Below are 14425 nucleotides of genomic sequence, written 5' to 3'. Positions count from 1 at the left end.
ATTTTAATTTACAGTATTTGCAGTATTTCATCATTCTCATTATTATCTGACTTAGATGAATAGTTCTTTTTTGTGCACAGACCCACTGCTACCCTCAGTTTCAAAACCAGCCTCTTCCCCTTCCTTCTACTCCTAATTTGCCTCTCTCTCTCTTCCTTTTTCTTTTTAACATCTCTGAGCCCTTTCCACTCTACAAAGCTAGCTCTGAAACCGCAGCGAGGCAACCACCTTCAGGGAAAGGAAAGAGTTTGTGTCTGCTGAGGTAGGATCCCACCCTTGGGGTCCCCGGATTCTACTCAGGGAACACTGACTATTCAGATACTGGAGCTGGTTCCCACCCAACCACCCTTTCTGCCTTTCTGGAGTTCCCTTTACCTCCGTGGTTCACAAAGCCCCGTTGTCTGACCATCAGGGGAAAGTCTTGTTGAATTCAGATGTGTCCAGTTATATCTGAAGAGTTAACCTATGATTAGGTTTCAGTTAGGATTAGAGGAAAAAGATTATGAAGTTGTTTTCAAGGGCCTTGGACAGTTAATGAGATGACAGCCAAGCAAGTGGGTTTAGCCTCCTGGTCTGCCACCGATAACACAGAACGCCCTCCTGCATTCCCCTCATTTCCTGGTGTGAGTGTGTGTGTGTGTGTGTTCGCTTGGGAGGAGAGTGCCTGCCCCTCTTGTACTATTACCCTCTGCCAGGCAACAGAGTGCTCTTGTTTTAGTTCACGAAAATTAGAATAAGCTCTTTCCTCTTCTACTGGTTAGTACTTTTATCAAACTGAGTTGGAGGAAGGAGGAGGGGGTGGAAGTGCCAGAGGTAGTGGGGTGGGGGTGGGTGTAGTGCCACCAAAACAAGGAGAAAAAAGGACAGAAGCAGCAATCGGACACACCAGATCAGCCATGCCACCTCCACGCCTCAGAGGAGGAGGAACACGCCGGACATGCCGTGACTGCACGGTTCCTCAGCGGCTGGACAAATCAAACAACTTACCTGTTCCAACTACACAGCGCTGAGAAAGACCCTTCCCGAGGCGGACCAGTCTGCTTACCAAAGTGTCGTCACTTCTGGCAACACTCATGTTACTTCTGGACAAGAACGACTGGGACAACCTTTGGCACAGTGATATCAAGCGGACAGATTGCTTTAAAAAAAAAAAGAGGAGAAAAAGGCAAAGGAAGAAGAGAGCTTAGGTAACAAAACTCAAATCAGTGCAGATGACACAGTCTTCTGAGAGGCATCACTGCTGACTGAATGTGCTCGTCGGGGGAGTACGCTGAGTCGTATTTGCTTAAAGAATAGTTCTAAACATTTTATACATCCAGGCAACAGGAGAGATTGTTCTTCTGCCTTATTATTTTTAACCCACAGCTGGATGCCCTGCATCCCTTCTCTCCTGTTGTTCTCTCCTCCATGGGGAAGAGACCTTACACTGACAAACCCCTTGCATGCCCCCCTCAGAGCAGCACAGCATGGAGAGGCCTTGCCTTGTGTCCTTGTGCCAGGCAAGCTAGTAACGGCACCTACTGTGACCTACTGTTGAGCAGGTAGGGGACTGCCTAACCTGTACGACGAATGCATCTGTGCTTACTCTCAAAGGCAGAAGCAAAAGGTAAAGATCGTGTGTGTGTGTGTGTGTGTGTGTGTGTGAGAGAGAGAGAGAGAGAGAGAGAGAGAGAGAGAGAGAGTGACACTTAGGGTAGTTGGCTCTACATTTAAAGCCTTTTGAGAGGAAGAGTCACACTAAAGTAACCCAGTGCTGAGGTCTTCCTCATCCCTATCCTGGCACCCCCAGCTGAATGGGTATAAAAATGAGGCACATTTCTACCTAGTGGGGAAGCATAGCAGGTACCCACTTCCTCTGGGCTTGGTATCACCATGGGCCACAGGAAGCCCTCCTGTCACCTTCTTAACCCTGATTCTGACTGTCCACAGCTGGCTGGACCGCCTTGGAGAGCTGTGTCCCACACAGGCCCTGCAGAGGCCACTCACCCCACTAGGGAGTACACGAGACACACTGGACATGCACATGGCCTCCGCCCCTCCCCACAGACCACAGCTGGATTTAAAGAACCATTTACATAAGTTCTGAAATAAATGTAATGCCATGCTGCTTACCACAAAGAACAAATGTATTTAAAATGTGGCTTGTTGCAGTTAGAAAAAGACTGCACTATAATTTTATTGTGCTGGTTCAAAACTTGCCCTAGGAATGGTTTTGATTTTAAAAATGCAAAATTACATGTGAGAAGACGAGTTAAATAGGACTGAAATATTATTTTTGCTCGTCTTGTAAACAGGGTAATGGTTCAGAAGACTACACAGTGATTTTTTTTTGATGCATTTTTTTAATATTACCAGCATCAGGAGAGATGAGGACTGACCAGGGGGAGCACTACAGAGGAAATCATATTAGTGAATATGTCCCTATCAAATAATCTTACTTTCCATTTTTTCCGGGCTGCAAACTTCTTGAATTTTTCTATGTTTACTGCCGATGCTTTTCTACTAAGTGCTTGTTGGGAATCTTTAGGCTAAAATGAAAGCCTAACAAAAAAAATTTAGAGCTCTCAAATTATGGAAGTGTGTCACACAACTTTCTGAAACCTCTCAGTATTTGGGATACCTATACATTCATCTTACCGAAATAACAAAACAAGTTGGAATGATATACACGATATTGGAACTTAGTCCCCGGAGCCTAACACATGTGGTTAAGAGTGTGATGAACTCCATACACACTGAAAGTTGGAAAGTTGAGCTTGGATCAGACTGAGTTATAATTTCCATAAGAGAGTTTGGAAATGTCAAGAGTCATGATGAGATCATGTTAGGAGGCATCTGAACTTAATATCATCAAGTACTTTAGAGTTGGTAGGGACCTGAGAGGTCAGCAAATTCAGTCTGTCCAATAGCATTAGAATCTCTCGTACTGCATCATTTTCAGGATGCCATTTAGCTTTACCGCTGAGAGGAAGAGATACCCCTGCCTTCTGCAGGAGCCCAGGCAACTGCTGGGTGCTCCCACAGGCAGGGCTCTCTGCTTCCCAAGCCTACCTCTGTAACTGAGGTCACTGCATCACAGTCTGTTGATGGATTCCATGATTTTATTCTCTAAATGCCCTGTTCCTCCACCCTTCACCCTCTCTGCTCTAGCTGAAGCAAAGTCAGTTCCTGCACGCAATGCAGAGACAGGCACCAGACAGGTCATGTAAAGGTGTAAAACGCCGGGGGGTGGGGGGCCACAAGCTCTGGCACAAAGACAGCTGTGCCGCTTCTCCTGAGGCCTTGTGGAATGAGGGCTCAGTGTTGGCAGACCTTCAGATTTTTCAAGAGAAGCTGGATATCCAGATTTGATATATTTAAATTCTAGAAATCAATTCAAAAAATTCAAACCAAAACTGGTTGTTGAGGGGACTTGCCCTCCCTTTCCCCATTTTCAATCCTGCACCACGGTGGCTTACTCTTCTCCACGTCCATTACCACTAGGACACTGCTATCTGTCAGTTGTCTTAAAATATGTAACCAATAGCAAACACAATACCCCATACACGTCCTGTGCTTAGAACCCATGGTAACTAGTAATGCCCTAGGACAAATGAATTCCAGGATACCCTAGAATACCCAAATGCATCACAATATACAACTCACCTTGATCCAGGGATGCTGCAAACTATTTTGAATTGTCATTCTCTTCCTTTGTGGAGGGAGGGGAAAGAAAAAAGCAAAGCTGTGACCTGAAAGCAAACACGAAGGGTGTTCCCACGCTGCTTGGGCCCACCAAGCATATGCTATGGAAAATGCAGTTCAGAGCCCACTTCATGGAGAGAAGCCAGAAAACCCCCACGTTGGTGTGATGACGTCTCCGTGCCTGCAGGGACTGGCTGAGCAGGTACTAAGGGCCCTGCCTGCATTTCCTGAAGCGTTCCACGTGGCAAGTTTCTCTTTGCCAGGGAGACAACCCTGCATCACAAACGTGGCCACGTGCACACACAGGTGCTAACCCTCGTCAAGCTGAGGCCCACGGCCAAATACCTTTCAGGAACAATGGACACTCACTTTGGATCTTTGATGAGGAGTTTTCTTATGAAATCTCTGGCTAGGGCACTGGTATTACTGAAGTACTCTTCCTCAAATTCATAGTTGACAGCAGATACATTTGCTAATGTTTCTTGCTTAGTGTCTCCAAGAAAGGGGGAGGCCCCACTTAGGCTGTTAATAAAGTAGGGCACAGAGCATGAATGATTACCTCATGTGCAGTCATTTCATTCCTATAATGTCTGATAAGGGGAATGAGGAGCAAGATTACAATCTGGTGGCTGGGTGGTCACCTCAGATTCAATTACACTTTATAGGACATTTACTTGTCATGCACAAAAACGTCAGCTTCATGCATAGATTGTATTTACACATTTAATTTGGAATAGGATCTAGTATTTTAAAAAAACCTGCTTTCTATTTTCTTGGCAGTGATGGACAGCAGTGCTTTTTCTCAGTGATTATGCTGTAGTTTATGATGACTCATTTCAAATTAGAAGAAAATGTTCAATTAGTATAAACTAAATCCATTTCGGGGGGGTGTAAAATGAGTATGTTTACATGAAAAGCATGGATAAACTGAAGAGATCAACATGACACAGAATGGTTAATAAAACATATGGTCTCAAAGGAAGAGGGAAAGAATATGAGTTGTAGATTTGGGTACTTATAGAATATAGGTTATAACCCCAATACTCCTAGACACAAATCGAAAACAAAAACAAATGTCAGAAGACTAGTAAAATAAATCAGAAAGATGACAACATCAAGGGCACTTGCTCCTTACTACATATCTGCCTCAAGACCCAGAGGTTCATAGTTGACTATCTCAGAAGCTGAGAGGAAATAAACGCCCATTCAGTTTCGGAAGGAAACAAACCAACCTATCTTTATAAACAAACCAGAAACATGTACTAGAGAAATAAATGATGCTACAGCAGGGGGAAGTTCGCCAGCGTAATGTTGGTGAGAAATTAATGACCACAGGAGTAAAGAAACTTACCAACAAACTTTGGTGTCCCAAATATGTTTTTGAATTCATTTCCAAAGTCAATTTTATGGGCCGACCCAAAGTTGATGATCTTGATCTGAGGTTTGGGGACATTTCTATCCAAAAGCATGATGTTTTCAGGCTTGAAGAAAAGAAAACAAAAATAGCACAGCCACGTTCATAGCAGTATTTGTCACAATCAACCCCAGGTGCATCAGATGATAACCAAAATGTGGTCTATACACACAAGGGAATGCTACTCAGCCTTAGAATGGAAGTAAATCTTGACACAGGCTACAACATGGGTGAACCTTGAAGACATTAAGCTCAGGGAAATAAACCAGACAAAAAAAAGATGAAGACTGTTATGAGTCCACTTAATATAAAAGTACCAAGGATAAGTACATTCATAGAGAAGCAGAAAGGTTGCCAGCAGCTGTGGGGAGGAGACGGGAGCTGGTATTTCATGGATATATAGTTTTTAGTTTGGGAAGACCAGTAACTTCTAGAAATGGATGGCAGTGATGGTGGCATAACAATGTGAATACACTTGATGTCACTAAACTGCATCCTTAAACAGGGTTAATCTGGTAAATTTAACATTACGTTTATTTTACCACAATAAAAAAAAAGCTAATGTTATGCTGAGGACAAGGTAGGAGAATAGTACTTCCTTTCCCCTGAAAAATAGCGATAAAAAGATAGTTGCAAGAGAACACCAGGAAAAATGTCTTGGTTTAGGTTCTCGCAAGAGCAGATCTGTAACAGGGATCCAGGTGGGAGGGAACACTAGGGAGACTGCCTGGTAGAGGGATGGGGAAGCCGGAAACAGAAGGAAAGATGCCAGTAAGAACTGTCTTACTTACCAAGACAGTACAACACGGCGGGAGTGAATAGAGCCCAGTCCCTTGGGGAACTTGGGGGCAAAGAGCAGCACTCGAGAGTTTTCCAAATGTAGTATGAGGACGTGGGGATATTTATCCACCATCTCCCTGTGCTCCATGGCTAACAGCTGCTTCTCTGCACATTTACTCTGGCATTTCCAGCACCAGGGGCTAGAAACCAGATGCCAGGCAAGAGAGCCACAGGTGTGTATAAGTCTTTCAGTTGTAAATTAGTGAGTGTTTGGGGGATCTGGATGGGGTCTTCATAGCTCTGTCACAATAAGTGTGGAGAAAATCCTCCCTGCTCTGAAGTCTTATCCTAGTTCCAATGATCTGAATCATTCACTTGGCAAATGATCAACTTGCTACTCTGTGATTATCTTCTCACTGCCTTAGATTGTACCTAGAACTTTACAGTTCACTTCCTGTAACTCATATGTATGAGACCATAACCTCTGTGACAGTTGGGAACAGGATATGTCTTCTTATCTCCCACAACACCTTGCCTCCAGCCAGGCAAAGACCCCAATTAGCCAGTCTCAGAATTTAGCTGGCTTGATTGCCAATGAGAGAGTCAGGCCCAGAAGCCTTTGCATCAAGATGGAGAATAGAGATCAAGACATCTTCTACCTTAAACACATCCTGCAGCCAAAGGAGGATGGAAACTGGGTGGCCAGTGGCCATGCAAGGCTGAAAATGCCCCATAACCAACAGCAGTCCCCCTGTTTAAAGATCTGGATGGTAAAAATCCCTTGATTCTTCACCAAGGATTCTTGAATACAACCATTAATCTTAAGCCTCTAGCCTACAAAGAGGTTTGGGAATCCCCAATAGTCATGTGTTACAGACTTTAGACTCATGTTACTGATTATACTGATCGTTTTGTTTGTTAAACCCATACAGGAAAAAAAGTGTATCCTTTTCAGATGCTTCAATTTTTCTTAGCCAACAGCCAATCAATGCTGTGACCAGCATAAGCTTCTATTCCTCTTACACTCAGCAATATACCTTAAGATCAAAGTGGGCGATCTGAAGGGAGTGTAGGTAGTAAACACCATTTAGAATTTGTTTGAGAAATTCAGTGGCTTTCTCTTTGGTCAAAGATTCCTTTTCAGCTAAGAAGTCAAACAGCTCACCACCTGCAACGCTGCAAACCAGGACAGAGGTTATTGGTGACAAGTCTGTCGCACACTGATTTGTTCTCACATAGACTGTTGGCACACTCAAATTTCAGGCAAAAAAACTGCATAAAGACATGCTTAAACTGATAAGCAAAGACTCAGAATTCTCCAGGCCTCTCATCACCGGATGAGAATCTGCATTCAGGTACATTTGTGCTTGAAAGCACTTGGGTATCATTCTCCTAATGGGCTGAATGTTCACAGACAAGGGGGTTTGGAGCAGAGATGTGATGGACGAAAAAAAAAATCAATGTATCTTTTTAAACATATTTAGAGGTGAAGTCTTAACACTGATTTAAAAAAAAAAACTACAAACTGACATTGTATAGAATTTATAGAATATGTCTTCTAAGTCCCATCAGAGAGTACCTGGAAAGTTCAGTTTACACGCCAGTCAATTTTTTTAAAACCCAATCACAATATATGGCCTGATAAGGACTTTTTCTTGTTTTGTATTTGTGTTATGTGTAAATACTTACATAATTAGAAAAATTAAATTTACTAAGGAATTAAACAAATATCTTAACTAATAATAAACATATAAAATTGAGATGCACATGGTTGGTTGGGGATTTATTTACTCAGTACTTCTGGCCAGACAGTAAGTCCCTGGAGGGCAGAGGTCAGCCCCTGGCTGTTGGCTCACAGCTGTCCCCACCTCCTGGCACAATGCCAGGCACACAGTATGAGCTCAAAATTCGTTTGTCAAGTGGATAAATGAACAAACTCTCTTAAAAACATTCACGGTAGTGATTAATGGCAAATAACAGGAACTTTTTAGTAAAGATTAAGTTTTTATAAGTTAATCTTTTTCAAGTTCAACCACACTTTCACAACATAATAATTAACTGCAATTATGCACATAACTGCTATGTTCATTATCTTTCTTTCAGCAAGGCTGCTCCATAAACATACCTACCACATCTACAGCCAGAATGAGAAAATGGGTGCTCATGAAATGAAACAATAACCACAAAGAAGCCATTTTTTTAAAGAAAGTTTCAGATCGCACCCCTTCACCCGCCACACTGCTGTTTTGGCTAGCTTAGCCCTGGGGCCACTGGCATCAGAACTGCTGAGCGTGTTTAAAAATGCAGATTATGGGCCTCACATGCAACTTCTGAGAGCTTACAGAGTGGGGACTGGGAGATGCGCATTTTCACAGGCACACCAGGTGACTGATTGTTAGCATGCTAAAATGTGAGGCCCGCTTTCCAATGTCTTAATTACACCCTCCTGCAAGGCCTCACTGTGAGATTTAACTTCGGGATGTTTATCTGGAGTGAGGTGACTCCTCTACCTCTGGGGTCCCAGCAAAGGCCTTTGGCAGATCTGTGACACTCCACAGAGCCTCACCCAGCCAGGACAGCCAAGAGCCCACCTGGGTGGCAGGCCCTGCAGCTGGTACGAGCATGACCCAGCCTGGTGGCATCATAGAAAGGGGGACCCCCCATTCCTGTGGAATGCCATGCCAGGGGCCCAAGGCAGGCTCCAGGTGTGAATGCCCCTTCCAGCCCTGCTTCTCCCCTCCCCCTCGCACCCAGTGGTTGGGCCGAACCCACACTTCAGGGGATGGTCCTCCTGTGCCCACAGTGCCGGCCCAGCCTTTCTTCCCTCTGCCCCCCCTCGAGAGAAGCGTCCTTGCTCCCACTCGCTCACACAGACTGTGCTCTTAAAGACATCCACAAGTCTCTGGACAATGAGGAATGCCTGGGGCTTGGCTGCTTGGAGTTGGCACAAATCTTCCAGCGCTCAAACAGCCTAGTGCTTAGTGAGGCCCAGTCCTTCCCTGCAACGCCATGGCTGCCCCAGGCCAGGCCCTTGTTCCTCCTCTTTAGCGGACTTTCCTTCCCTCACGTCTAACCTGTGCTTCTTCAGGTCTAGGAAGAACAGCCTATTCCATTCTTCTGAGGGCTTCCTGACACAGGACAGCAGAGGGTAAGGAGACCCCGGGTCACATCCTGTCCAGTTTACCTAATCTCACCGAGCCTGGGATCCCTCTTCTATAAAATAAGAAACAGCTGTATCACCCAGAGTTGCTGTGAGGTTCCAGGACATGTTAAGCATCCTTCATGTCTGGCTTCAAACCAAAAATCCTCCCCCAGCAACGGTGGTGCACTGGTCCAAGTTTAACAATGGGCTCTCTGGGGCAGGGGGTGGAGCACAGCCCACTCCCGAGGTGTCACATTCCTACAAGAGTCATTTCAAGCCATCCTGTGATAACAGTGGCTGTGTAGTTGGACAGGCACCTGTGCAAACAGCTCAGGGACCTGGGCCCAGCTCTTTGGCCCACTGAGGCACTCTTTATTTTCCAAAGATGGTGTAAGAGCCTGTCATGCCAAGCACTCTTCTGAGCTGTGATTTTGCATCTGTGGCTCCACCCCCTTGAATCTGGAAAGGCTGTGACTGCTTTGACTGCTCTGACCCATGACACATGCTGTGGCCACTTCAGCCTGCTTCTTCCCGGCCGGAGCTTCTGCATCCTGCCTTCATGTAAGCAGCATGGTGATCCTGAAACCATCATGCAGCATGGAAGATGAGACATCCCTTAAAGAGAGAATGAAGCTGGGAGCATGAGCACAGAAGGGATCTTGGAAGTGGCCCCTCTAGCCCAGGAGGTCAGACTGTCTGAACCTTTGCAGAATTCTGGACCCACAAAATCATGTGCAAAATAAAATGGTCATTTTAATCCACTCTGGTAGACACTGTGAGCACCACCTGTGTTCCCCTTGGAGGAAGGACCTGCTGTCTCCACTGCTGGGGTTGAAATCAGCACAGCCCTCAGCCCTCACTCCTCCCGCACCCAAAGTCATATCCTTTCTCAGGAGATGCACAGCCAACGGCTGCTCAGGGTGGGAACATAAAGGTGGGGTTGACAAACTTCTGTGAACAGCTAGGAACTAAATATTTCAGGCTCTGAGGGCCATACGGCTTCTGTCACAACTCCTCTACTCTGCCCAAGTACTGTGAAAGAAGCCTGAGACCATACTTAAGTGAAGGGGTGTGGCTGTGTTCCAATAAAACTTTATTTACAAAAACAGATTGCTACCTGGATTTGGCCCACAGGATGTAGTTTGCCCATCTACCCCGGAGATAAAGGCTAGGTCATCTCAGCCCAGTCTGGGCTACTCTCAAGGGTCATTCTGGCTCCAGAACTCTCTGCTGGGCCAGCTGGGACTGTCACTGAGCTGTAAGGCAGCACAATTTCTCTGTCCACTCCTACTCCTTCCCCTCCTTTCCAAGTCTTGCTTCTAAGGGCAGTTCTTAATAAACATCCTACAGGCTCTTCATCTCAGAGTCTGCTTCCCAGGGAACCCCCACTGCACTGTACAAAATTTGGGGGTAGTTTATTAACAGTAGTAGGTGACCAGAACACTCACCATCTTAAACTGGGTCTGTCTACTTGGTTCGGCTGACAGAAATCACCTTTGCCTTTCTCTGGGCTGAGTTGCCTTGGGCCCTATTCACTCTTCCTCCCGAGCAGCTCGACCCTAAAGTGCTTGTCTGACCACACAGGTGAGAGTCAGAACAATCCTGGGGCCCCAGAGTGAAGGGCCAGCCTGCAGAGAGGCACTGCCTGATCAAGACAGAGGGAAAGGAAGCATGAATCATTGCAAATTTCTCCATCTACCCTTCTCCAGGCCCTGTGCAAACCACACGCTGATCACGGTGTGACATGTGCAGGGACTGGTTCAGCTTGACATTAGGATGGTTGGGAGAGACCCCATCTCACTGGCCTGGACCTGTCACTGGTCGCCTGCTGCCCTGTAGGGCCTTCATACATACTCAGCCTCCTTCATGCCAACATAGGAAGACAGAAGTTTTAGCCATGAACATCTACTATAAAATATTTCGTCATTAATCACATGGAAATGAAATGACTTCAGCACAGTCTGGGAGCACAGTAAATATTCAAATACTCCCCAAATCTCAGAAGGGAGAAAGTGACTTAAGTATTTCTTCCATATACATGTTTAGAACCAGAACTTAAATGCTTACAATGTTATTGACAAATGGCAGAATAATGTTAAAAAGGAGATCAGTCAAAATCTCAGTACTTTTCACTCTTTGTTCTAGATTTGCTTAAGAAAAGGAAGACTGATGGAGAGAGATGAGCAATCTGTGCCGCAAATTTAGAAAGCAGGCCTAACCTTCTTTATTAGGTCTTTCAGTCAGAGTGTTTTAAATTACAGCATTATTATGGAAATGATGTGAAATGCATGCTAATAAGCAATGGCTGCTTTCACCAAGAGGGCTGGAAAAAACGTAGGTTCCTTCTCCCCCCCATGCCTTTCACTACCACCAATGCCTCCTCTAAAAGGTAGCTGGAACAGAATGTATTCATGACACACTAGAGTTTTAAAAACAAAGTGGGCCTTGAGAGTGATATAAGACAAATTATTACAGAGCCCCAATTTCTAAATCAAAACACTATTCAGGGTCCCTGACTCTTGCTGGGAATTTTCCAAGATAGAGCAGGACTTGATTCTGGACTCTGTCTGGTCATAACCTAAACTGCAGGGGATCTTGGCTACAAGCGAACTTCACCTAATGAGGCATTTCAAGACAAACATTATGGCTCTTCACAGAGTTGGGCTGGGTTTCCCTGTAAGGTGCCACACAGCAAGTGCGTGTAGTTGGTGAACTTGGGGCCAATCTGGCACATAAAAGTCCCCAGTGAATGGCAATTATTATCCATTATACAGCTGCCGAGTTCCCTTCCAAGGACAGGGGAAACGTTTTACCTCCTTATCTTAGGAGGTTTGCTCCTTAAACAGTGCTTTCCGAAAAGGCTGGTAGTTTTGGTGGCTTCTTCATTAAACAAGATTAAATGCAAAGTGCTTGGCACCAAGTATGGTATATAGTAGGTGCTCAGGAAATGTCAAAATTCCTTCTGCTTTGACTCCAGAATGGTTCACAAAGCTCTAACTGCTCTCACACCTCCAACTCCCAACCCACCCTCCAGGCTACCATGGATCCACTCTCTCTAGAGGCTCTGCCTGATCCTCAAACTCCCCAAGAACTAACAATTTTATTTTCAGTGCCTTTGCATCCAGGTAGACATAGGTCCTCTATAATTCAAAAAGAACAGACTGTTGTAGCTGGCAAGATGCCCTGAAATGGTTATGAATACGTGGGGAGTTAATCTACATGCTTTTAGGGAGACATGCTTCATGCACGAGGGACCAGACCAGTTAGTTCTGCCACCTGTGGCAAGAAAGGGAAGATTCCAAACTTGCAAAAAATACCCACATCTGGAAGTACACTGGGATGCCCAAAAGGTTCCTGCCTCAAAAATCTGGTCTTCTATCATCATAAAGAACTAATCTGTGAAGCTGGGTTAACATGTGGCCTCTGTGGACAAAATGAATATTTTAAAGCAATCATGTTCATTCATAAATGAAAGAGCAGAATCATTACTTTCTTTCAGTATCCAAGATGGAAGTAAGGTGCTGGACTGGTATAGGAAAACGCATCATGATTTATCAATACCAGCAGGCAGACAGGACATGGGACCAGAGCACAACATTCAGCCATTACGGTGGCAGTAGTGGACCAAACATAATACGCGATTGTACTGCAGTCCGAGTGGTCCCCTGAAATGATTATCCAACCCCCTAACTTAAATGACATGTTCACATTCAAGGCCAAATGATGGGGCCGAAGTCGGCTGAGGCAGACTTTCAAACAGGAGGCTGCAGTTCTCCACTAGAGGTGGTACTTAAAAAAAAATCCCTTATTTTTTTTTTAAATTGAAGAAGCTTTATGTGGAATATAATGAGGCATTTATAAAACATGCCAACAGACCTAAACCAGCATTGTTTCTCTCTTCTTCTTTCAGGGAGCAGAATCTACTTGCCCTTTGCCCACTGACTAGATTAAAATGATTGCTACTCTTAGAAAATATGCTACTGATTCAGACATGTGGCTTGTTGGAGCCAGCTCTGCGAAAAAGAAAACCTTGGTGGTTGGTTTTGGGTGATGCAGGCCTGCTGCTCAGGCAGGAGGGTGACATGTCACACTCACAGGATGTCTTATGTAGGTGGTCATCACACCTACGGTGGGTAATGCAAGCCACAGCCTTCCCACACCCAACTCAGTACTTACTCATTTTCTGATTCCCTACTTGCATTTTTGTTTCCATATTGAATAGGGAGAGAAGGAACATGGGAAAGAAGAATGGATGGGGGTGGTAACATAAAAATATTTCCAACAGATAAAATCAGTTTAAAGCTTCCAGAAACTTCCACGATGGAGTTCATCAGTTCAGGAAGGGAAATAAAAAAGTATAAGACAGCAAGAACAAAAAACCTTTGTAGAACAATGGCTTGATGTGCTTCCTGAAAAATTCCATGACATCAAAGGATGTGCCCTTGGAGAGAAGTAATAACGTGCAAGAAAGGAGTGTATGAGGAGCCCAGCTGGATGTTTGCAGAACCTTGGGTTTCCGGGTTAGAGGGGTCCCAGTTCTGTGGGGTGGTGGGGAAGAAAGTGAGGGTAGAGAGGGAGAGTCAAAAATGAAATTATAAACAAATTTGGATGAGAAAATGCAGATGCTCGCATCAGAGAGGGAACCCGGGGTCAGAGTAGATCCTTAGCAAGAGTGCTGGGGATGCAGGGTGCACTCAGAGCTGGAAGCACAGGCCAGTACCCCACCAGCCAACAACCTAAGGACTGAAGATAGTCTTGGGCCCCCTAGTTCAAGTGAGATGTGGAGTCCAGAGAATAATCAGGAAACACCACACTGACAAGGAGGGTGATCACTGATCACGTGAGGCTATTTATAAAAGACTGTCCCCTCCCTGAGAAGTTTTAGGAGACAAGATATTCAGGAATGCTGGGCACAGGTGGCCCCAGGAATGGTGGAATCCTTGGCTGGCCTGGTTCAGGCATGAAACCCCTTAGGAAGGCCACATGTGGCACTCTGGGTATGTCATCCTGGAATTCAGTGGCTCAGCTTGCCAATGCCAAGTCATTACCACAAATGGGGTACATGTGTGTAGAAGGGCAGGGGGCCCCAAGCCTCAGGTGTTGGGATGGGGTGCAACAGTGCCTGGCTGGACGTGACAGTCATCATTTCCAGCCACAAACAGCCTCACCTGTTTACCCCGTATTCTGAACAAGTGATCACGTGTACCATCACCAGCATGATGTGACAGGGAAGAGAAGCATTCCTGTAAGCAACACGGTGGGGGAGTGTGGGTGGTTAGAGATGGAGCTGAGAGAGAAATTAGTTCCTCTTTCCAGAGAGTCCCTGCAGGTTTCTTGAACTAAAGAACTCATGCAAAGGGAAATGAGAAACTCCACAGCAAGCCTGACCACAGCATGCGCCAAGC

The 14425-nt window shown here is 45.2% G+C and overlaps 1 protein-coding gene and 1 long non-coding RNA gene across 2 annotated transcripts in view; one reads left to right on the top strand and one right to left on the bottom strand.

Annotated features, from left to right (window-relative positions):
* LOC140847713 (death-associated protein kinase 1-like) overlaps nucleotides 1-14425 on the bottom strand; it is a 70866-nt gene that overhangs the window by 14348 nt on the left and 42093 nt on the right. Inside the window, exons 2-3 of the mRNA XM_073228706.1 lie at nucleotides 5036-5165; nucleotides 1046-1138 (exon numbers count right to left, since the gene is read on the bottom strand). Of these exons, the coding sequence (XP_073084807.1) occupies nucleotides 1046-1138; nucleotides 5036-5137 (195 nt within the window). The 5' untranslated portion in view covers nucleotides 5138-5165. The remainder of the gene's footprint in view (nucleotides 1-1045; nucleotides 1139-5035; nucleotides 5166-14425) is intronic.
* LOC140847714 (uncharacterized) lies at nucleotides 7984-9760 on the top strand. The gene is made up of 3 exons (XR_012127767.1): nucleotides 7984-8262; nucleotides 8967-9026; nucleotides 9406-9760. It is a non-coding gene; the product is annotated as an uncharacterized lncRNA (long non-coding RNA).

Source organism: Manis javanica, chromosome 2 (assembly GCF_040802235.1).
Source record: "Manis javanica isolate MJ-LG chromosome 2, MJ_LKY, whole genome shotgun sequence".
Lineage (NCBI taxonomy): Eukaryota > Metazoa > Chordata > Mammalia > Pholidota > Manidae > Manis > Manis javanica.
Note: the sequence above shows the minus strand (reverse complement) of the source record. Positions and strands in the feature narration are given on the sequence as shown.